At 48.8% G+C, this 22302-nt stretch overlaps 1 protein-coding gene across 2 annotated transcripts in view; it reads left to right on the forward strand.

The window, feature by feature from the left end:
* Positions 1–10269, forward strand: part of CASTOR2 (cytosolic arginine sensor for mTORC1 subunit 2) — a 118381-nt gene extending 108112 nt beyond the window's left edge. For both annotated transcript variants that reach the window (XM_066202059.1, XM_066202060.1), the window contains 7 exons: positions 458–651; positions 1380–1512; positions 2802–2925; positions 3502–3612; positions 4999–5081; positions 7144–7238; positions 9954–10269. In XM_066202059.1, the coding sequence (XP_066058156.1) occupies positions 458–651; positions 1380–1512; positions 2802–2925; positions 3502–3612; positions 4999–5081; positions 7144–7238; positions 9954–10019 (806 nt within the window). In that variant the 3' untranslated portion in view covers positions 10020–10269. The remainder of the gene's footprint in view (positions 1–457; positions 652–1379; positions 1513–2801; positions 2926–3501; positions 3613–4998; positions 5082–7143; positions 7239–9953) is intronic.
* Positions 10270–22302: the final 12033 nt, after the last annotated feature.

Below are 22302 nucleotides of genomic sequence, written 5' to 3' on the forward strand. Positions count from 1 at the left end.
CAGCCTGACGTGTCAGGTGTGGGATGGGCAGCTCCTGCAAAGGACCTGTAATGAGCAGTTTGTCAGGGAGGTTGTAGAGGGGAGTAGAATACACAGTTTGTTTACACCCACATTGGCACTCTCCTTTTGTAACCAGGAAAACCATCACAGGCTGTTTCCACTTGGGAAGGTGAACAGAGCTGGTCACTGGCATCCAGATGAATTGCTGAGTCTTGTGCAGTTCCCAGAGTTGTCCTTGACAATCTGTGTGTATCCTGCCGTGGAGATGGATGCAATCCATACATGAAGGAGTATCACAGTACAAGCCTGTGGAGCAGCATGGGAAGCCCAGGAGGTTGGGATAAGGGGGCTCATCTCACTCCTTGCACTGAGGTCTGTGCTAAGCACAAACTGGCTCATAGTGGACCTGGCTCTCTGTCTCTAAACCAACCTATGTCCTCCCCTTCTGTCTCTGCAGAGCTTCCTTCCTCGGAACACTTGAGCGTGGCCGATGCAACATGGCTTGCCCTCAACGTGGTGTCTGGTGGAGGTGGTTTCTCCAGCTCCCAGCCCATCGGAGTGACCAAAATTGCCAAGTCAGTCATAGCACCTCTAGCTGACCAAAACATCTCAGTGTTTATGCTCTCCACCTATCAGACGGACTTCATCCTGGTAAGAGGACATGAGGGAACCAGGCAGAGTTATTGCCACCACTTGAAAGTTCTGTTGGGCGATTCTGGGAGCAAGCTTTCTGAGATTGGCGGAAGTACCAAAACCTGCCTTCCCCAGAGCTCTGTTCCTTGTAGTTAGGCTCTCTGACATCTCAGGAGCTTTTGCCATGGGATGAAGCATTTGTTGTCATGGGTTGTCTGGTGTCCAGTGAGAGTGCTGAGCCCACACTACAGCACTTCCCACCATCACTCAGACATCGGTTTTCTGAAAGTTAGAGGAACCTAGTGTCTGCTGTCAGGTTGGCTGGTGATGGCCAAGAGGCTCCAAAGTTGTTTGGTGTATAGACAGACAAACTGTCTTTCTGTCTCACACACATGTGTGTGTGCATGCACACAAGGCATAGCCTTATTTCCTGAGGGAACAAGGCTGAAGAACAGGCAGTGCTGAGCTGTTGAAGGAATGCGGGAAGAGAGGTGAGAAACATCTCCCACTTAGAAATCTCCACAATCTTTTTACAGTCATAAAAGCACTCTGCTGCTTAATCCGACTGATACTCACCATGACATCACCAAGTGTGCTTCTCTTAAGATACCCCTAAGTGGTAACTATCCAGTGGCTCAAGCAGGAATCGTGTCCACTTTGCTGTGCACTAAATGTACGTACCCTGCAGTGCAGTGCAGTGTCATTTCTGTGCACACCATCACCAGGTAATCCTGTTGTCCCTCCAGGTGCGTGAGCGGGACCTGCCCTTCGTGATGCACACGCTGGCTGCCGAGTTCACCATCCTCAGAGTAGTCAATGGGGAGACGGTGGCTGCCGATGACTTTGGGGTAACAAATGGATTTGTCAAACCAAAACTAGGTAAGGACCAGCACAGGCTCGTCTTTCCAGGGCTTTGGTGTCCCTGACACATGGCGTGGAAGTCCTGCCTCCAAGCTCCCTTTAACATTCGGGTGAATATTTATCCTGTTGTAAGATTATAACCTTACAAGCCTATCCCAGTACAACCAAGGATTGGAGTAGGTTCTGAGCTTTCTGAGCAGTGCTAGTAAGGTTGGCTGAATTTTGCCCTTTTCATCCTAGTTTTTCTAGAGAAGACATGCCTTTTGTAGGACAGAAGGTTAAAGCACAGGGCATTGCATTTGCAAAAATAATGTCTGTAGCCTGTATCTCCACGCTTCAGCGTTCCAGAGGAAAATGGCTTCTCTAAAAGCTTGTTTATGTATTGCAGTGATGCACAAAGATTGTTTTTCAGCTTTCACACTTCAGTGGCAGTGAGGATCAAGGCCACAATGAGCCTAGGGCTGTACAGAGCCTTAAGATGTTTGCAGGCTAGAGGAACGAGTATCAAGCCAAAGGGCACAATCAGGAAAAGGAACAACTTACCTACATATGTTTACCTACAGACATGTGTGTCATTTTTTGCCCATAACCAGACAAAGCAGGGATCAGTTATCATGAAGTGCCACTCAGTTTCATCACTCAAGAGCTACCCGTCACCCTGTTTAAGAAAATGAGTCTTAGAGAAAAAAAAAGCCTCAAGAAAGGGCACAGTGAAACACATGTTGATAATGCACCGGTGTCTGTTTGCTGTGTTGCTCTATTGGTCGCATGCCCAAATGCTGGCTGCTTCTCAGCCACTGGCTGCAGTCTGTTAGACAAACTGCTGCGTGGCAGCTGGTTTTTAATTTTTCAAGATATTATGGCAAAATAGGTCCCCAGAAATGAGGGAAGCCAGGATGGACTGCCAACAACCACAGCTGGAGAAATCCCTTCCATAGCCCATAGACTTTTAATGGTGGAAGCCTGCATTTTTTTTTTTTCCACTTTTCAGTTTCTCTTGGCACCTCCTTTAGCTTGCCCCTCATCTCATGTGGATGCACCCAATGGCCTGAAAGCCCCTCAGACTGAGAGCTGGGCAGGGCATTCAGGATAATACCACCCTATACCTTAGGGAGACCAGCACAGGGGCAGATTATCCACAGGCCCCTCATTCCCTGTCTGACAGCCAGCAGGGCTTCAGCAATGAGGCACTGCCTTACAAATACTGTCAGCTTTCTCTGGGACTGTTGCCAGTGCGTGGATAACACAGCTGATGGGACAGGAGCCTGCTGCAGATGTGGCTTCATAGTTGTGTGTGTCTCTTTCAGTTCAGAGGCCTGTCATTCATCCTCTTTCCAGTCCAAGTAATATGTTCTGCGTCACCAGCCTGGATCCAGACACCCTTCCCACTGTTGCTACACTCCTCATGGATGTCATGTTTTACTCCAATGGGTAGGTCCTGCAGGGAGATGGGATTCCAGGAGAGGTGTGCCCACTGTCTGGAGGGACAGATTCCCACTGCTCCTCTGGGCTGCCCAGGGATCTGCTGTGCCCTCGTGCTGCTCCGGTGCTCTGCACTGAGGGACGGAGGTTTCACAGCCTCCAGAGGGTTGTCCTGTCAGGTTGCAGCCAAACAGGGGATTGGGGTTGCCCAAAGGCATCTGCTGGCTTTGGAAAGCTGGGCGTTTTCGGAGAGAAGGTAAAAGTAGCCGTGTGGTCAGTGTGCTGCATATCCACACAGGGCCAGAGCATGTACAGCTGGCTGGATTATTGCCCCTTGGTGCCTGTGGCCTCTTGTGAGGGGGCCTTGAGGGAGGGTTGGAGAGTTTTGTTAGTTGTGGGGACAGGATAGTTTTCCACCTGCAAAATAATAAAAAAAAATGAAACCAGTATAATACAACAGTACTCAGTGTCACTTCCCTAAGTCAGTGTAAGAACATTTCTGGTTTCACTGGCTCTATCTGCTTTAAAACCCCTTTTATGTGCTCTTCTAGCTGCTGCTAATGTCATTCTCTTCTGTTTCTTCAGAGTAAAAGACTCAGTGGTGGGCAACGAAGACTCGGGACATATTCGCTTTTTCTCCTTTTCTCTCATTGAGGGTTACATCTCCCTGGTCATGGATGTCCAGACACAGCAGAGGTGAGCTTTGGTCTTAGAGTAACGTGGACCTTGAAAAAAGGGATGTTCTCAAAGGAGCAAGAAGCAGCTTAGACTCCTCTGTGTTAATTATTTGGACCGTCTTGGTATGGGTGTCATGGGTCTGTACACCCTGCCACTTTTCTGAGTAAAATCTGGCATTTTAGATCCAGTGTCTAAATTTTGGACTGGTCTGTCCAAACCCTCAGTGAAGCCACAAATCAATGTTATCTCGCTTTCAAAAGAGGAATACTGCAGCAAAGTGATTTTGGGATTTTTATTCTGTTGTTCATTAGCTGTGCTTCTAAGAGCAGAACCCAACAGGAAAACCTGGTGTAGGTGTTTGAAGTTTTCCTGCTGAAGGCCAGGATCGGGATGGAGATGTCAGTGATGCAGTCCTGCTGCTTTGCTTTTACACATGGATGGGCTTTTTACACATGGAGAGCTTGGTTCAGAGTCTTGTTATGATGATCATGTCCTGAGTCATCACTGTGCAGCAGGAGCCCGTGATTTGTTTGTGTAGCAGGGAAGGAGTCAGCTGGTGAGCAGTCAGCCTCTGTGTGTGTGTGTGCGCTCCTGCAGCTGTGCAGCACAGGGGGCTCTGAGGTCTGGAGGCTGTAGGGGGATGCTGTGCTTAAATCAGCAGTGCTTAGATTTGCTTTTGACATACAGTGCCCTTTGTGTTTGGTTCTTGGGGCCAAATCCCCTGCCCCAGGGACTTGTTTTTCAAATTAATAAATTGCCCTCTTGAAAGTTCCTTTGATCTTACTGGAGTAAACCTTTGTTTGTCTTAGGAAGAGCCAGAGAGCTGCAGCTTCAGCCTGGGGTGTGGGAAATCCGGGGGGCCAATTCTTCTCTCTCACAGGCTGCCTGCTTGACCTTGGGCAGCTCTCTTAGCCTCAGGTCTCCTTTCCCCTGCTAAGAAATAGGGACCTCTGCAGTGGTCCCAGGGACCTCCCAGGATGGTGTGGAAAGCATCTCTGATGGTGCCCAGACACAAAACCAGTGGTTACCATTCACATTCCTGAGGCAGGTGTGGAAACATATTCCATCTCTGGGTGTTTCCAAATGCAGCTCAGATCAAACCTTCACAGTCTCCACATTTGTAAAGCTGGGACACAGCTGCTGCTTAGACTTTTTTTCCCCATGCCTCTCAGGGTACCTGTGGCCACCTCCAGCAGCAGATGCCGATTTGCCATAGGATACCTGGAGGGTCAGGCAGGTGCATCTGCCCCACCTTTTTTCCCAGTTCACCTGGGCTACTGCCCCATTATTGTTGACTTCAAACATCTCAAGGATGCAGGAAGAGCAGATCCCCCACAGGCAGAATCTGACACACTGCTGTGTTTTAATTGCTGTTTGGTGTTCCTTTTTTTTTTTTTTTTACAGATTTCCTAATAATTTGTTGTTTACAAGTGCATCTGGTGAACTCTGGAAGATGGTGAGGATTGGTGGGCAGCCTCTTGGCTTTGGTAAGTAACATTTGGAGGATCAGTTGGTGTGCAGGCTGGCAGTCACCTCAGGGCCTTCAAGGGCTATGGAAAAATCCATCTGAGGCTGATGCTTTTTAGGAGCCAACAGCTTAACATTACTTTGTGAGCTGAGGTTTTCAAATAGAAGCCTGAATCCTATTAAGTTTGATTTCTGAATATACTCCTGAAAGTGCTACATGCTCAGCAGTTCCAGCTGCATTGCATTCATCTGCTGGACTTTGGAGATGGCTACAGCTGGGGCTCTGGTTAAAGAGAAAAACTGGACGGAAAGTGGCATGGAAATTTATTGTCGGTTACTGAAATCAGTGGTCAGAAGGCGCTGTCATACTCCAGTGCAGTGCTTGGGTAATTCTGTCATTCTAGTAGACTTTTTATAGTTTATAACAGTCCAAATGGAAGTCTTGTTCACAGATGTGTTTCACATCCAGTCCTGCACGTTTTCTCTACTCAAAGGAATATTGGTCCTAAGTAGCACAGAGCAAATGCTTCATGTCTGCAGGAGTGTTCTTGTGATTTCTATGTCCCTTGCAATTTTAAGGGTCTGATCTGAATACTGCAACAAAGGCCTGATCCTCAGGAATTGCAATGGCTCCTTCCTTTGGGCTCTGAACCAGTTACAAAATACAAGCTTCAAGAACATTTCTGAAGAACATTGGACCAATTTTTGCATTTAATCGCAACTTCAGCACCAGGCCACCAAAAGCAGCAAGAAGGAAATTTTCATGTGCCTTCTCTTTATGCATCTTTGAGACAAATATGTAGAAATGGCATGGTATGTCATTGATGGCACATCAGGACATTGGCCAGGCACCTAAATATTTTATGTTTAAATATGTTGATTTAAAATCAAGTTCAAATTTCCTTAATTTGAAATTTCAAGAAATTTCCTTAGGAGAAAACAAGGAGATGAACAATTTAAATTTCATTTAAAGCCCAGAAGGCCAAGCAAATAGCCCAGATGGCAAATTGAATCCCGGGCTGCATCCAAACGATTATGGTCAGCAGGCTGAAGAGGTGATTCTGCTTTTCTACTCTGCTCTTGTCAGACCCCACCTGGAGCCCTGGGCACAGTTCTGGTGTCCCCAACACAGGAAGGACATGGAAGTGTTGGGGCGAGCCCAGAGGGGCCATGAAGGTGATGAGAGGACTGGAGCACCTCCCCTGTGCAGACAGGCTGAGGGAGCTGGGGCAGTCCAGCCTGGAGAGGAGAAGGTTGTGTGGAGAGCCCACAGCACCTCCAGGGTCTGAACGGGCTGCAGGGAAGCCAGAGAGGGACTTTGCATCAGGAACTGCAGTGACAGGACACAGGGAGTGGGTCCAAATGGAAAGAGGGGAAATTTGGGTCAGATGTCAGGAAGAAATTGTTCCCTGTGAGGGTGGTGAGACTCCAGCACAGGGTGCCCAGGGAGGCTGTGGCTGTCCCAAGCCTGGCAGTGTTCAAAGCCAGGCTGGATGAGGCTTTGAGCAGCCTGGTCTAGTGGGAGGTGTCCCTCCCATGGCATGGGGGGCTGGGATCAGAGGGTCTTTAAGGTTCACTCTAACCCTTAACATTCTGTGATGATTCTGTGGTGAAGTGGGTGTGAAATCCTGTTTGAGGGGCCGTGGTGGGCTGCAGCCTGGGAACCGTGTGTCCAGGCTGACTAATGGGTCAGCATCTCCTCTTTCAGAACTGCAGGGCCAAATGTTCAGTAACAGGGGAGAATGGATGTTAAGGGCATATGGGGCTGGGCTTTGTGCTTTCTTCTTGAACATCGTTCAGTGCCTTTCTTTGCACCTCTAAATCATTCCAGTTCTAATGGTTTTGTGCCTTTGGAGAATGTGCATTTCTCTGTAGCAAAAAGAAGGTAATAAAAGTAAATGTACAATGTATTGTTGTGGCCCAAACACTTGATTCTGCGAGAAAAAATACATTTTACTACAGAGATTCCTTCTGATTGGAGTTTGTGAAGATAAAATTCTCCATATGTAGGCATGGAGTTGGTGAGCTCTGAGACTTTTGCAAGCCCCTCCAGACATTGTTTGATTTTCTATCTCCCCACAGATGAATGTGGAATTGTGGCTCAGATTTCTGAGCCTTTGGCAGCAGCTGACATCCCAGCCTACTACATCAGTACTTTTAAGTTTGATCACGCCTTGGTGAGTATGAATACAGCTTCTTTGGAGTAGGGGGATCTTTTCCTTAGGAGAAGACTCATTATGAGAATGCCACTTCTCATCTGGCTAGCTCATTGGAGCTCCTTTGCTCCAGTGTAGCCTTGCAGACTCCTGTCTCCAGCCTCCTGCCTGTCACTGCCCTGGGTCAGAGGCTCCTGAACCAAGCCCAGCCCTACCCAAAGCAAAGCTTAGTGTTAGTGAGCGTTGTTCTCAAAAAAGTCTGGTCTCAGTCCTTAAAGACCTGCAGTGGTGGAGGCTTCACAACCTCCCTGAGCAGCCTCTTCCACTGCGTCTGTATCTTTTATTGGAAACAGCCACAAACTCTTCCATTCGCTTCCAAAAATAGTTGCAGGCCCCAGACTCTCAGGACAGTGCTGTGACCACCCACCCTTCAGGGGAAGGTGCTTCCTTAGGGCTTCCTTCCCCTGAAGGGTGGGTTATCACAGGTGTCTTTGTGTGGACAGTCTGCCAGCAGCTGACCCCTGCCTTCATCTCTTGGTGCCTGCATTGCCCTAACCTTTGCTTTCTGAGAGCCATCTATTAGCTCTGCTGTCCCTGTATCTTCCTCATTTTTGCTAAACAAGCAATAATTGCCAGTACAGCAAGAGAAGGCAATTTTGAAGCAGATAAGGTTATTCCCATGTTTGTTCTCATGGGTGCCCATAAGCAGTTGCAGCACAGCCATCAACACAGGTCTTGCCATCCTTGGAGAGTTCTCTTCGTTTTTTATACTGATGGATATTTTACTTTCTAGGCCTGTCTCTGCTCTTCCTTCGTGAAGAGGACACTCTTAAAAATAAGGAATTCCCCTAGAAAGGGAAAATGCTGTGTCTGTAGGCACCAACAGGGTGGCATTTGTCTTGCAACCCATTTCTCTGGTCCCGAAGAAGGGAGTCAGCTGCTTTATACTATTCATTTTTTTTTTTCCTTAAATGTGCCCTTTATTGCATCACACTTCTCTTTCCATCACTTGCAAATTCACTGTTCAGGTCCTGCCTTTGACCTGTGAAAGCTTTAGTGAGATCAAAGCAGGTTTGGGGTTTTTTAAATGACTTTGTTTTTTCACAGTTGGTGTGAACCATTCGCAGCTGATAGGTCATGTGTGTAAAGAGTAAAAGTAAATATTATTTCAGATAGCAAAGGTCAAAGTGTTATATATGTTTGTCTTATTTTTTTTAATATTAACTGTGCTGATAAGATAAGCTAATAAAAGACCATTTAAAAATCAATACTGTTAGCTTTGCCTCACATTTCTGCCCATAGTGTGGCCCCAGGTGTGCACTTTTTATGCAGAGCACAAGGTGCAGAGTGCTTCCACATGTCAGGCCATATCTGGAGAGCTCAGCCCTATCAGTTAAAATAGATATGTAGCTGAAAACTTAAGCCATGCAATTACAGTGGCTCTGCAGGCAGCTCCACCTTCTCAGAGTGCCTCATCCCGCTGCCTCCAGGCCCCGCAGGCCCTGCCTCCAGCAGCTGGCAGGGTATCGGGGGGCCACTCACGTCTGCACCCCTGCCTCACTCAAAGCAGTGTTTCAGTGTTTCTCTTTGCTACTTTCTGTTTTCTTGATGTATGGTTTTAAAAGCCTTTTCACCTGGACGGTGCTGTTCTGGTTTGTCAGACTCTTCCATCATTTGGAAGGTGCATTTTTTCCCTGACTTTGCTCTGTGGGTGCTGGCTGGGCTGGTTGCTTGTTGGCTCTGGGTGGTTTTGTTGGCCAAGACCCTGACCTAGATTTTGTCACGTTTTCCCTAAATTTGCTACCCAGATACCTTGACTTCTAGTGACATTTCTCAAGGACTGAGTGTATCTTGAACCCTTTCTCTAAATTCTCCCTTTCTTTAATTAAGGTAGCTCAGTACCTGTTGTCAGCAATTTAGAGTACTGTATAAAAATGTGTTGTTCCCTTTGATCTGATCCTTTTTCTCCTGTGCATCTTAAGGTGGTTTTTGTTGCTTAATTTTTATTTGACCTGGGTGTAATACTCAGGTCTTCCTGCCATGCTGTAGCTGTAGATGTTTCCCCTGGTAATCAGGACTTGTGCTTGAGACAAAATCCCTTTGGGAGACAATGTTGAGATGGGAAGCTGCAGGTCTCTGGCAGGTCCCCTGGGTGATGCAGGGTCAGGCTGGAGAGAGTCATGGTTACCAGCTCCCTCTAGAGAGAGCAAGGAAGAAGAGTTGCCTTTCCAGGTACTCTGCTCTTGCTGCCTCATGTTCTCAGGTGTCTTGCTCTCTTTCACCAGCATTTTGCTTCTGAAGAGGTCTTCCCACCCACACTAACAGGTCCCAAATCTGTAGGGTGCCCCTGAGAACCTCATGGAGCCCTTGGGCAGCCACATAATCCATCAGCACAGGCACCTTGCATGAGTGAGTTCCTGGCATGCAAGTGCTTCACCAACAAAAGGAAGGGAAAGGAGAGGAAGAGGAGAGATAAAGAAAAACCCCAAGATAGTTGGCTCCCCACTCAGCATACAAGAGCAAACCATCTTCATCTCCCTTACAGTGTCTGCTCTGGGGGTACCGTGGGTGAACAGGGGCGTCCTTGGACACGGAGCCCTTTCTCAGTGAACTTCAGGTGTAAACAAAAGCCAGCAGTGTCTGTCTCCTTGGCACTGCTCTGGCTTTGTCTGCTGCCTCTCTTTGCCTTGTCATCCCTTTTGCTGGAACATGACCTTTCTTTTTGTTTTCTTGCAGGTACCTGAAGAAAATATAAATGGTGTGGTCAATGCACTCCAAGTCAGTCAAGCTGAAAAGCATTAGAAATCTTCTGAGCTGGTTCCAGATGCTTTTTATTATTCGAATAATAATAATTACTATTATTATTATTATTATTCTTTTTTTCTCACAGTATTTCTTGAAAAATCTGATTACAGAGAGTGACATGAAAAGAGACTGTGGAAAGTTGAGCAGAAACAGCTCCAATAAGCCTTTGTTTTAATTATTATTATTATTATTATTGTTATTATTATTATTATTATTGTTATTTTATTAAATTTATGATTGAGGGGCAGGAGGAAAGGGAGTTGATCTGGTTTCCTGATGTTCAGCTCCAAGGTGAGGTGTACCCTGGCTGTGCTGTGGAAGGAGCTGCCTGGGGACACCCAGTGGCAGCAGGGATGGCCCTGGGCACGCTGCTGAGAGCAGGGGGATGTGCCCAGAGCAGATGGGCAGGCTGCTGGCTCAGAGAGCCCTGAAAACCAGAGACAGAATGAAATTCAGAATGAATCAGAAGAGACACGGCGTAGTGCTGGCTTATCTCCTCACATCAGACTTCCTGAGGACTGTCCATCATTGCCTGTGTTGAGATAGGATGCAAAGGGTTCTGTTTCCCCTGACTGAACAGTTTGGTGTTGGAAAAAGGGAGAATATCCAGTTGTTTGACATTTCCCCGTTTTCTTTCCCCCTGCAGTCAAAGCCTGGCTGCTCTGAGAAAGCCTGGGCAGGGGGAGCTCGGCTCTGCCCAGCTCCTGGCAGGTGGTGTCACCCAGACTTGTCTGCATTGGAACTTGGCTGGTTGTGGTCAGTTTTTTTTCCAGTCACTTTCTCACTGCTCCCAGTATTCTCCTGCCGTATCTCCTGCTCCAGGACAGCTGTTGTCTCCTTTCCTCCAGCCCTTGTTCCCCACGGGCTGCAAGAGGAGGAAGGCCTCTTTTCTCCCATCCCCTCAGGCTTTTTCTCATCCAGTGTGCACACATGGAGAAATAAAGGATTGCCCAGGGTCTCTGGGTAGCTGCTCTTCCACATCCCAGGCCACCTTGGCCTAGAGCCAGAGCAGGTTGCCCCTGCCAGGGCCAGGAGGGTGCCTGAGTCTTGTGGAGCCCTTCCTCTGGTTTTTCATCAGCTCCTTCATCACACGGGTGGAAATTGCTGCTGACTGGGGAAAGTAGAATGGTGCTGAAAATGCCTAAAACCTGCTAGCATCTGGTCCTGGCACAGGAAGATGATGGGGCTTTTCCCACGGGACAGCAGTCGTGTTTTCCTCTGGTTTGTACCACTGCTGGGGGCCGGCAGGAGCCGGGCACCAAGGCCCATGGTGGCACCTGTGTCCAGGCTGTGGCCGCTGCCGGCACTGTGGAGAGCAGCAGAGACCACAGAAGCGTTACCCGGGGTGTGGGTGCCAGCAGCCTGCCCCGCCTGTGACCGTGCAACAAGGGGTGCTGAGAGGAGAAGCTGTCTGCAGAGGACCTTGCTTTTGTGATCACCAGCCCCAGCATATCTTGCATTTCTTAACTTCTTCCACTTCAGTCTTGACAGAAATTGCAGATCTTGCGTTTTCCCGAGGGCTTTCCAGCCATGCTTCAGAGACAGCCTCTGGCAGGATTTTCCTGAGGCTGTGCCCTAGACAGCTCTGGGCCAGGGTTTTGCATTCATTTGGAGGCAGTAAGCAAGCACCTGGGATGGTGCCATGGACATGGTTGTACTGGTGTGTAGGACGTGCAAACACACACACACACACAGCTCGTTGATTAGTTCTGTTCCACAGTTCTGGAGGGCTGTGCAGTTATGATTTCTGATGCTGCTGAATTCAAACACTGAGTCTCGAATCTGATTTTTCACCAGTGGGATGTTATGTGGTGTCTACACAAGGAGTCAGGGCATCCATGGGAAAAAGCATGGATGACTTTCCTTGGTTGGCCCTACTGGAGCTAAAGCATCCCTGCTGAGGAGCACTGAGCCACATGTTCAGTGCTTTACCAAACAGGATGTTTTACTGTTCCTTTGCATGGCTTTTCAGAGTTGTCCCATGATGTGTTTGTATTCACTCCAGATTTCTGGACTAAAGGTTTATTCCAGGTGTGGCACCGTGCATCTCTGGGTGTTTGTTTGGAAAGATGCTTTGGTCTCCTGCTGCAAGTTCACAGGCACAGGCTGCACAGTGCAGAGTTGGGAGCATTGGGAGATGTTTGCTGTGGGCTCTGAGCTGGGCTGGGGTGGGCAGCAAGGCCAGTGGTGGCTTTTCACCCCAGACGTTGTCAGAGGGTCACTCCTTGGGGTGGCAGATGGGGGCGAGGAGGGCACTGAGCTCCTGGCTTGCCAGCCAAGGTTTCTGGTCAGCTGAGTGGAGCCTGAGTTTTCTCTGTGTGCATGGGTGGTGCCACCAGGACAGAGTCATCAGGAGAGGGGCTGCTTTTTGCTCTGGGGCTTTGCCAGCCTTTGGGAAATGCCAGTTTTGGTATCAGAGAGTACCCTGTGTGTGCTGTGCATGTGCCAGTGCTGCTTCCAAAGGATTTCAGCGTGGGAAGGAATTAAACTTGAAACAAGCAACAACTTTACTGAGCCTTAAATGAAAGCAAAAAAAATTGGTTTTAATTTTCTAACATTGCACTCAGGCTGTTTTAGAGGCTGATTTTTGTAATTCAGTTTGTTTGTTTGTTTGTTTTTTCCCAAGGAAATCAGCCATATATTTGTGAAATACTTAGAAAGTTTTGTGGTATTTCAAACCTTCCAAAGGAAGGTTGATGTCTCAAATGGGAAAGTTGGCATGAAAAATGCACAGGATGTAAAATGTCATTGAGGGACTCTGATGCTGCCACCATCCTTGGGTTCACCTTTTTATTTCCTTTTATCATTTTCTCCTGACATCCAATAAGATTGTTTCAGACAACTTGATGCTTTCCCTTTAGTATTCCCTTCATATTTTTTCTGGTGGGAACTGAGATACTCCAGATGTGGCCAGAATTGGTGGAACCTTGTCACTGCACCCAGCCTGAAGTCAGGATCAATGCAAGCTTGCACAGTACTGCTGCATGTGACACCTGCACTGCAGGAAGGGCTCTGTAGGGGCTTTGTGAAATATTTCCACCGTAATAATAATACCACAGCACCATTAACACCACACTGCTTAGTGAACCCAGAGTAGGGGGCTCTTAAAGCTGCCCCACAGCTCCCACTCTCTCAGCACCCAGCCTTTGGGGTGGGGAAAAAGTTGAAGAGTCTTTTCCTTTTTTTAAATGCCTTATGAGAATAGGTCTGAGCATCCCTGACATTATGCTGTTCTGTTCTGTGTGGATAAAGGAGGAACATGTCTCAGTGGGACACCCTTGGACTGGTGCCTGGATTACCTGCAGCCTCAGCATCCCTGCTCAGCTCTCTGGGCAGTTCCACCTGGCCATGGCTGCTGCTAATGAGGGTTTGCCTCAGTGCTGCAGGCTGCTCCCCGTGCCCTGTCCTCATGGCACAAAAATTCACCAAACAGCAAAACGCAAAAGTGTTTCCAGCCCTGCAGAAAGGGGTAGGCAGGGGAGGAGAGCATGGCCCTCCTGCACCCTCTGTCTTTCTCCAAGGCCTTTATTTTCTTAGAAGCCTCAACCTTTCCAAGTTGTGTGTTATTAAACAGGGTTTTGTCTTTTTTGCTCAACCCAATTAGAATTTGACCCCAAATTCCTTTCTACTGAGCAAGTGTGTGCATATATATACATCTTAAGTGTTTCCATAGAAATCCATCGTGCGTCTCCATTGCACACCTATAAATAAATACCTGTTTGTCTGTAGGTTGTGTCCTGCACATGGTGTGGGTACTCAAGCAATATTGGTTCACATACATCCCCAGTGTGAGTATATGTGTGTATCCTCTGGGCACGCACCCCTGTGTGTGGATCTGTGAAGTGAGTACTGTATACACACATTTATTCACCATATATTTTTAATTTAGGTAATGGGCAATATGAACATTAGTTCCACTCTTGCTTTTTCTCTGCATATGTTTAGTGAAGAGCAGCAGTGGAGTTGACCCGAAGCAAAGTTGGGGCTCCTCTGCTTGCTGGGAGCAGCACTGGATTTCCCTCCCTGCTTCAGAAAATTGTGACAATTCTGTTCCTCTCCAGTTTGGTGCCTCAGGCAGAGACTGTAGGAAATTCACTCCTTTTTCTTTCTGTGTTTTAGCTGCTGCCCTGAATTGCCTCAGCCTGTAAGGAGGGCTGGTCCATTTGCACAGTGCCCACCCAGACCCTGGCTGGGGGTTTCCAGCTCCTGCAGGCACAGAGCACAGTGCCAGTGCTGCTTCCCCAGGCAAGGCAGGAGCTCCTCCAGGTTCCTGCAGCAGGGGCTTCAGCGTGGCCTGGGCTAGGCACCAGCATTCCCTCTGAGCTGCTTCCTGGTGGTCTTCCCCAGCATCTCTGCACGAGGCTGGGAGCAGGTACAAGATTTCCTGGTGGATTTTTCTGCCCGGGGCTCAGCAGGCAGTGGCAGCCCATGGCTAGTGCAGGCTCTGCTGTTTGTTGGGGAATTCACATTTGTCGGCCTGTGAGGAGCTGAAATCAGTGGCTTCTTTTTGAATAGATGGAACTGTTGGAGGGTCTTTTCCTGTTAAAAGCAGAGGAGGCTGCTTGAACCCAGTCAGTGGAAGTGCGTGGTGTTTGCATCTCGGCATCGGAGATCTCTGCTGACCAGGAGTGCTTTTAAGGTCCATGTAGGGAAAGTTTTCCTATTTCAGTTACACTTCACCACAGGGGGGTGGGGGGTGGGGTGCTGCCTTGCCACTGACCTTTCAGCACTTGCTGAATTTTGAATGGAAGTTGCTGATTTTTCGGGGTCCCCCCCAAGTGCACCCTTGCACAGGTTTGTGCAACCTTTGGTTTTCTTCCAGGCATTGAAGTCAGTTTGGAGTTTCTGCAGTGCTGTGCTTTAGATGGGATGGATCAGCCTCTCACATGGGGAGGCCTCAGTGGAAATACTTGGTTTTGCTGCAGCAGAGAGATGATGGCACCTGCAGTGGGTGACAGAAGTATTAAGACTCACTTAATGACAATGCCATTTATGAAGCATACTCATCACACTGCTGCTTCAAAATGTGTTTTAAACTCCAAGTTCTCTGTAACCATTCCCAGGGCACAGAGATAGTCAGAGGTGAATCAATCCTCCTCTCATGAAAAGCTTGTTGGTGTCAGGTCCTGCTTTGGGGTAGCACATGACACTGAGCAGGGATTTACTTTTTAAGATGTGCCATGCAGAGTTGGGTGTGGGGACTTTTAGGTTTTGCTTGGAGATCCTGATGGCTCTAGCCAATCAAAGCATCCAGCAGAAGTGGATCAGGTTTTATTTTTCTGAAGCATGATGTTTTGTCCTGCTGGCACTGGGAGGAAACAAGACAGTGCAGCATAAGGGAGCGTGTGGCAGAGGAGGTTGCTCAGGCTCCAGCATAGCTCCCTGAGCACCCAGTTGTTCCCCTGGTGCTCTTGATGCTTTCAGGAACATGTAGACCCCTGAGAGAGGCAAGGCAGGGAGCAGCTCTGGGCAGAGCTCTGCCACTGCACTGCATTTGCTGCCTTCAGGCATGAGCTCCTGACACATTCCCCCACTGGTTGCCCCACAGCTCTCAGTGTGTCTGTGAGATGAGGGTTTAGTAGTGTGCTCTGACATCCTGTGAAGGTTGGGAAGCTCCCTGGGACATTAAAGGCTGAATTGCCTGTGTTTGATCAGAGCTTGGCTCTGAGAAGCAGTTTTCCATCTTTCCTCAGCTTTGCTATACAGAGCTTGAATTCTTTTTCTTACCAAGGGGCCCCATCCCTGGTGTGAGCTGATGTTGCTGTGACTGCCTGGCTGCAGAAGGGCCAGGGCTGACCTGTAGCAGCCGTGGGGTCAGCCCAGGCTCCTCTGTTCCAGAAGGCATCCAGGTCTGATTTGGCATTGTCCCACACATCCATGCTGGCAGTGCAGGGTCTGCAGAGATCCCTCTTAGTGACAGGCAGGGGAAAGGTAGGGGAAGAACAGGGATGAGTGCTGAGTGATGCAATAGAATTAATATGTTCATTTTTACTTGTGCACATACGAACATATGGAAGTTCTGCTGCTTCTTGTGAACACCAAAGCATTTTCCTCCTTTTTTGATTAAAACAGATCACCCCACCCTGCCCAGCCTCCATGCTCAGCCCAGTATCCCAGAGGATGCATTTGTCCCAGTCACCCCATCCCAGCAAGGGGGGGTACCATGACCCCTCCAAACCCCCAGGACTTAAAATATCTTCTGATTTTCAGCCTCTCCATTGGGGAAGGCTCCCAGGCATCACCATGTGTTTTGATGTAATGGTAATACCGGGTGCTGTGGCCAGAGGGGCTGCTCCTGTCCTTGTGGTTTTCCCCATCCATACACCCACAACTGTTCAAATGCACTGGGTCCAAACTCCTTAATTTAGATGTCAGCAATGTGAACAGGAGGTGCTGGGTCTGCATTGACACAGTCAGTGCTCACTGAGTGCAGGTCTTCCTGTCAGCACTGATAATTGGTATTTTCTGTTAATGAAAAGGGAGAAGTTATTTGTTTGGCTCCCATCAGCACTGGATAATTGGTCTTTTCTGTTATTGAAAAGGGAGAAATTCTTTGTTTGGCCTCAGGCTGAGCATTGCTGCTAATTCCTGATAGAAGGTGACCCCCAGCAACATTCAGTTACGGGCAAGAAGTCATTTTCTGATGAGGATTTCCTCTCTCTCTGTTACTTTGACTGTTGTGGACAGCTCCAGTAAGCAGCTTAAGGCATCTCACTCACCTGTTCCAGTCCTGCCTGCAAACACTGGATTGGATTAAACTTTTATTATCCGCAGGAGAGTAAAACCCAGTAATCCTTTGCCAAATAGTATTTACACATTGTAGTGTGCACTGGGGTGTGTTTACATTGACTGAAATGTGCAAACCTGCCTCCAGCTCTCCATACCTTCTCCCCATGAGTGCATCTGTCCTGTCTGTCTGTCTGTCTGTACCCTGCCATGTGTCAGGGGCCAGCAATACCTCCCAGGCCTCCTGGCAGCACTGAAGCGGTACGGGAGCAGCCTGCGCATCCTCAGCAGGGCTGTGGGACCTTCCCGGGCTCCCTGCAAGGGAGACATTGGACTGTGAAGATAATCTTGAGTTACTCTGCTGTCCTTGGCCTCCTTTATTTAATCCTAATGAAGCACAGCTGGGTTGAACTACCAGCTCCAGTTAGCAAAGGTGAAGGAAAGGAAGGGGTTCTGCAGTGTGAGACGTGCACTGGATGCTGATCAGCAAATCCTGGCTGCAGCAGTAATAGCCTCTGCAGATGCTCTGCTGAGCACAGAGCAATGCACAGCCCTTGTTGTATGAAGGGGAAATGGATGAAGTATGTGTCAAAGTACATTCTCATTTTAGGGTATGAATTTTGGGGTTCTGTACCTTTTCTGGAACATATTTAAGCCAATATCCTTTCTTGGTCTCTCTGGACAGCACTGGTCATTTTAGGTTCAAAGCCTGGGAATGAATGTTACCTTGTTATTGCAGATTACATGGAAGAGCTTCCCCCTGTTCCATAATTCTCTTGCAGCCATGACCTGTGCTTCTGCATGCTCTGAGTTTGTGGAGGGCCTGGCCACAAGGGAACACAAACCCTGGCGTCTCCTCCCAGCCGAGGGTGCCTCAGCTTTGCAGCCAGGGTGAAGGGAGTGGCAGAGGGCTGGCAGCCACACACCTCCTCCCCTGCCTGCACAGCTCCAGTATGGCCACAGCCAGCCCAGCTCAACATCATCCCAGCTGCACAGATCAGGAGAGTTGCAAAACAGCTTTTTAATGCCCTGGGCTCCCTTGGCGTTTCGTTTCCATCCATTTTTAGCTTTCTGAAAAATTCTGTAAATTAACTGTAGGTGGATTTTGGAGCAGACATGGACAGAGATGCCCATCAGGCAGCTGGCAGGATGGAAATTTTGAATTATGTTTGAGAGCATGTCATTCCCCCTCTGTCCAGTTCTGTCCTCTGCCTGTACCATAGGAGTGCTGACCAGGTGACATGTCCCTCTCTAGGCAGACCCAGAGGTTTTACCAGGGTCCTCCCAGCTCTAAAAGATCATGCCAAAAACGGCTCCTTTCATCCCTCATTTTGGGGGGCTGGTTGCTTCTTCCCTCCTTGTGTGGCTGTGGCAGAGGCAGTGTCTGTTGCACAGCACCTGTGGGAAGATGCCAGAGGAGGCTGCTGTTTAGAGTCCCCTGCTCTGGCTGGCTTTCTGCTTCTATTTCAGCGTCCAGAAGATTTAAACCAGCTTTCTGCAGTTACAGTTATAAGCTTGAGGATTCCTACTCGCTCTTCTGTAACTTGAAAAACATTTTACAGGTACCCAATTCCCTGGTCCTTGTGGGAATGCTGAGTTTTAACGATTCCTTCCTGGGAGGAAACCTCTGGTTTTTCTGGCGTTGTGTGTTGGTTGGTGCTGAGGTTGAGTATGAAGAAGGTGGCAGGAGGAGCACCCCATTTCTTCTTCAACCATTAGGAACTGTCTGGTCCAGCTCAATGACCTCAGCCATTTTTTAGTTGTATCATGGAATGAAAAATGAATCATGCCCTCATTCTCCCCCAGACCCCACCTACCAGGATTGCTGCCAGGCCCATGTGTCAGTGCTTCCTTCCTCCCGGTTTTTATTTGTTCTCCAGTTGTGAACTGCTCCAGTGATACCACGGCAGAAAATCAGCATCTCAGGGTGGTCGTTTCTAGGTGCTTCTGGTTGTGCTGGATCCCGGGCTGCCCTTGCCTCTCACCCCAAATCCTCCTGCAACTGCTGCTAAAAATAATCCTGCCAATCCAATGGCTGTTGATAGTAGGAGTGTGAGAACTGCATCCAAATGCTGTTAGTGCCCAGGTGAGTGCCTGGAAATGCAAAGGATAGTGACTCTACCCTGCCTCTTTCCAGCCCAGGACTGTTGTGTCACAGCCAGCAGGGTTGTGTCCCCTGTCCCTGCTGGCTGCGGCTGGGCATTCTGTTGGCCCTCCCCTGTGTGTGGGCTCCAGGCTTGGCTTTGGGGCTTGTGAGACATGAAGTTGAGGAGCAGGGTGTTCATTTTAGCACAGTGGCAGCCACATTTTCTGCCAGTGCATCCTCCTCCACACTGCCTCTGCAGCAGCTGGGGGTGGCAGGGACAGAGGGGGGACGCTTGTCCTGCTGACCCAAGCACTAGGGCAACTGTGGCTCTTGGGACAGGCAGAAGAGGAGGCTGCCAGACAGTAACTCACAGCAGGATGCAGTTTCAGCAGCTCTGTTTCAGCCTTTGGAAGAGCCTGTCTCATTCCCTTACTGTCAACTCCTTACATAACCCGTTCTCCCCTTGTTTTCATTAGAATTAGAGGGTGGGTGATCACCTCAATTGGCCTGACATGTTCAGCTGCCCCCAGCAGGTCCTGCTGCTGCTGGCATTTGGGTCTTGGTGCCCAGGGACCATCTGCAGCCCCACCTTGCAGTGATTGTGGCTGGCTGCACAGCATGGCACTGGCTGGTTGTCTGCTGCTCTTTGGGCAGCTGAAGGGTTCGTTGTGAGGCAGCACTGCACAGAGGGAGGAGGAGCCTCACTGTCCTCATCAGTGCCAGGGTCACATTTTCACTTTGGTGTCTCTGGGCTAAGCTGCAGTGAGCCATCACCCCACAGGGTCACAGTGGAGGGTCACAGCCCCATTGCTCTGTGCAGATTCAGGGCTGGTGACGAGGGCTCGGCCTTTCTGGGGCCACAGTGCAATGCCACTTTATCAGTACCTCAAGTGGCTTGAACAAGTCTGAGTATTTCTCTCCTTCTCCCCTCTGTATGGACTCCAAAGGAGCGCAGATTCCCACCAGGTACCTACACAACACTAACCCAAATTTCTACAACTGCCAGGAGAGCAGAGAGGCTCCTGGTGCAGAAGCTGCCCAACTTGGATCAGTGTCTGTCTCTTCCCTGGCTGCTTGGAACAGCTGTGCTGGGCAGCCTGGGGAGGAAACACACATTTTTATTTAATAAGTTATTTATGTATCATTTGCTCTGTAAGTGAAATACCACTTTTGGCCTCAGACACACCAAACAGGCTGAAGTGGGGCTGGGAACCCCAAACTCTTGCAGCCTCTCCTCCCTGCTCACCTCTCAGAAACCCCATGCAGCCTTTCATTGGGGAGGGTAGGAAAAAATGTGTATTTATTTCCCTTTAATTAGCAGAGCTGATGCAAACAGTCAGGGTGGGGGAATCCTCCCCATGCAGGGGCCTTTGGTACAGCTCCTGCTCTGGGCTGCAGCCATGGAAGGGCTGCCTGCACCTGCCATGGGGGCAGTGCCCATGGGCTCAGTGGGGCCAGGCCTTGCACGTGTGGGTGGGCAGTCCTGCAGGCTTGGGGGTATAAGGCACAGGGGAGCCTGAATGCATCAGTTGCCTTCATGACCTCTGCATGAGGCAGGATGTTACACCACCAGGCACAGGGAGTGGTGGCAGCAGCTTGGGATCATGCACTGGACATAGTGTGGAGCTGAGAAGTGGCTGCTTTGCTTTCCCAGCAAGTGCACACGCTGCTTTTCTTTGCTGGTCTTATGCTGAAAAGCTGAGATTTATGTACTGTATGAAAAAAAAAAAACAAAACAGAAAAAAAGAAAAAATCCTAATGTTCCAAAATAAATGACAGTATATTTTGTACTTTGTAAAGTAATTAAACCGAAAAAGAATAAAAAGTGAAACTTATGCTGTCTGCTTTTGTACTGATCAAACTGATGAAAATAAAGCAGAGCTTGGCATTGTCTGCAAGATGTAACCCTCATTTCTTTCACCTACAGCTATGTTGGGTGTCCCACACACACACACAATTTATGAAGGCCGGCAGACATTCCTGAGGCTCTCTGGTGTCCAGGGCCTGTCCCTGGGTGTACTGTACCCCTACAGATGAAACTCACCACCATCTCCAGCTGTTTTCTGAAAACCACCAAACCTGCCCTATCCCCTTAAAATAAGAGGTCAGTGGGATGCTGCTAGAAAATTTGCCAGATGTAGTTTTACCTGCAAGATGCCCAGGAGTCTGTACAGCCCCCCCAGTGATCCTGGCAGGACACCCCAGGGCCCTGCACCCCAGCAGTGGCAGGGGAGCAAACTCGGCCTCCTCATGGACTATTCCAGGGCAGTCTCTGTGGGTCCTGAGTCTCAGCAGCGTGGTTGCACAGCACCACTGTCACATGGTTTGCAAGAAAAAGCTGAACAACCTGTCTGAAGTGTTAAACAGTGAAATCAGACAAATCAGCATGGTATTACAGTTTTAACCATTTGTAGTGGATGTTTAAAGGGAAGCAGCTCATCTACATAAACTAGTCAAGAAAGCGTCTCCGTCTTAGCGTAATCCACTGTTCACTCTCATGATCAAGTGTTAAAACATTCATGTAAGAAATTACTGTTAATATGGAATGCAGCCTTAATGCAGAGCACTGCCTCAAGGGTTTAATCCAGTAAAAAAGCCCAACTAAATCAACAGACACTGCCACACAATCTCAGCACTGCCTGCAACTCCCCACAAAAGCAAATGGCATCTTGAGGTAAATAACAGGACTGAGGCTGTTAAACTGGTGTCCAGACCCCAGACACTGATGCCTTTCCACATCAGTACTTTTCTTACCTCACCTGTGAGCAGGAGGTGTTGGGGCAGTGAAGGGAGATGGAGGGAGATTCCAGCCCCTTGCAAAAAATGCCACAAAAATAGATTTTTATGAAGAATCAGAGTGAAGTAATATTGTTTCAGGAGTATTTTGAATGCTGAAGGGTAATTATTAGCTCTCTGACTCATCTGTTTTTGAAGGATCCTGTAGAGAAAGATCCTGTTGTAACCCAGCAAGTGCCTAAGAACCTTTGTCTTACAGGTGTTTGTCTTTTATCCCGTGGGGCAGCCTGCTGACAGATGAGACCAGCCTTGCTGTGTGGGGGCTGCAGGGCAGCCCAGGGGCCTTGCTGGATTCAACTCTCCAGCAGAGAATTGCCAGGAACCCTTGGGATAATGGGGTCTGGAGGCGTGAACTTGTGAGGGTACACTTGGGCCTGAACCTCTCACCCATCCTTCCTGCAGCTCCTCCAGTCCTCAGCTGCTGTGGCAACCCTGTTCAGCTGCTGCAGTGCTTGGAGCTGTTTGTGCACAGGGCTCTGCACCAGGGGACTGTCCTGAAGCCCTTCTGGGCTATTTTAAGCCAAACACGCCAGCACAGTGCTGATCTGAGGGCAAATCACTTGTGTAATCAATGCCAAATCAAGTAGGTTATTCCAGTTCTAATTTGAGCTGCTCCCCATGTGCATCCTTGGCCCATACACTCCCTCACTGCAGGTATATTTAGGGATGCTG

The sequence above is a fragment of the Chamaea fasciata genome, unplaced genomic scaffold (assembly GCF_029207755.1).
Source record: "Chamaea fasciata isolate MVZ Bird 193981 ecotype frontalis unplaced genomic scaffold, bChaFas1.0.hap1 SCAF_21, whole genome shotgun sequence".
Taxonomy (NCBI): domain Eukaryota; kingdom Metazoa; phylum Chordata; class Aves; order Passeriformes; family Sylviidae; genus Chamaea; species Chamaea fasciata.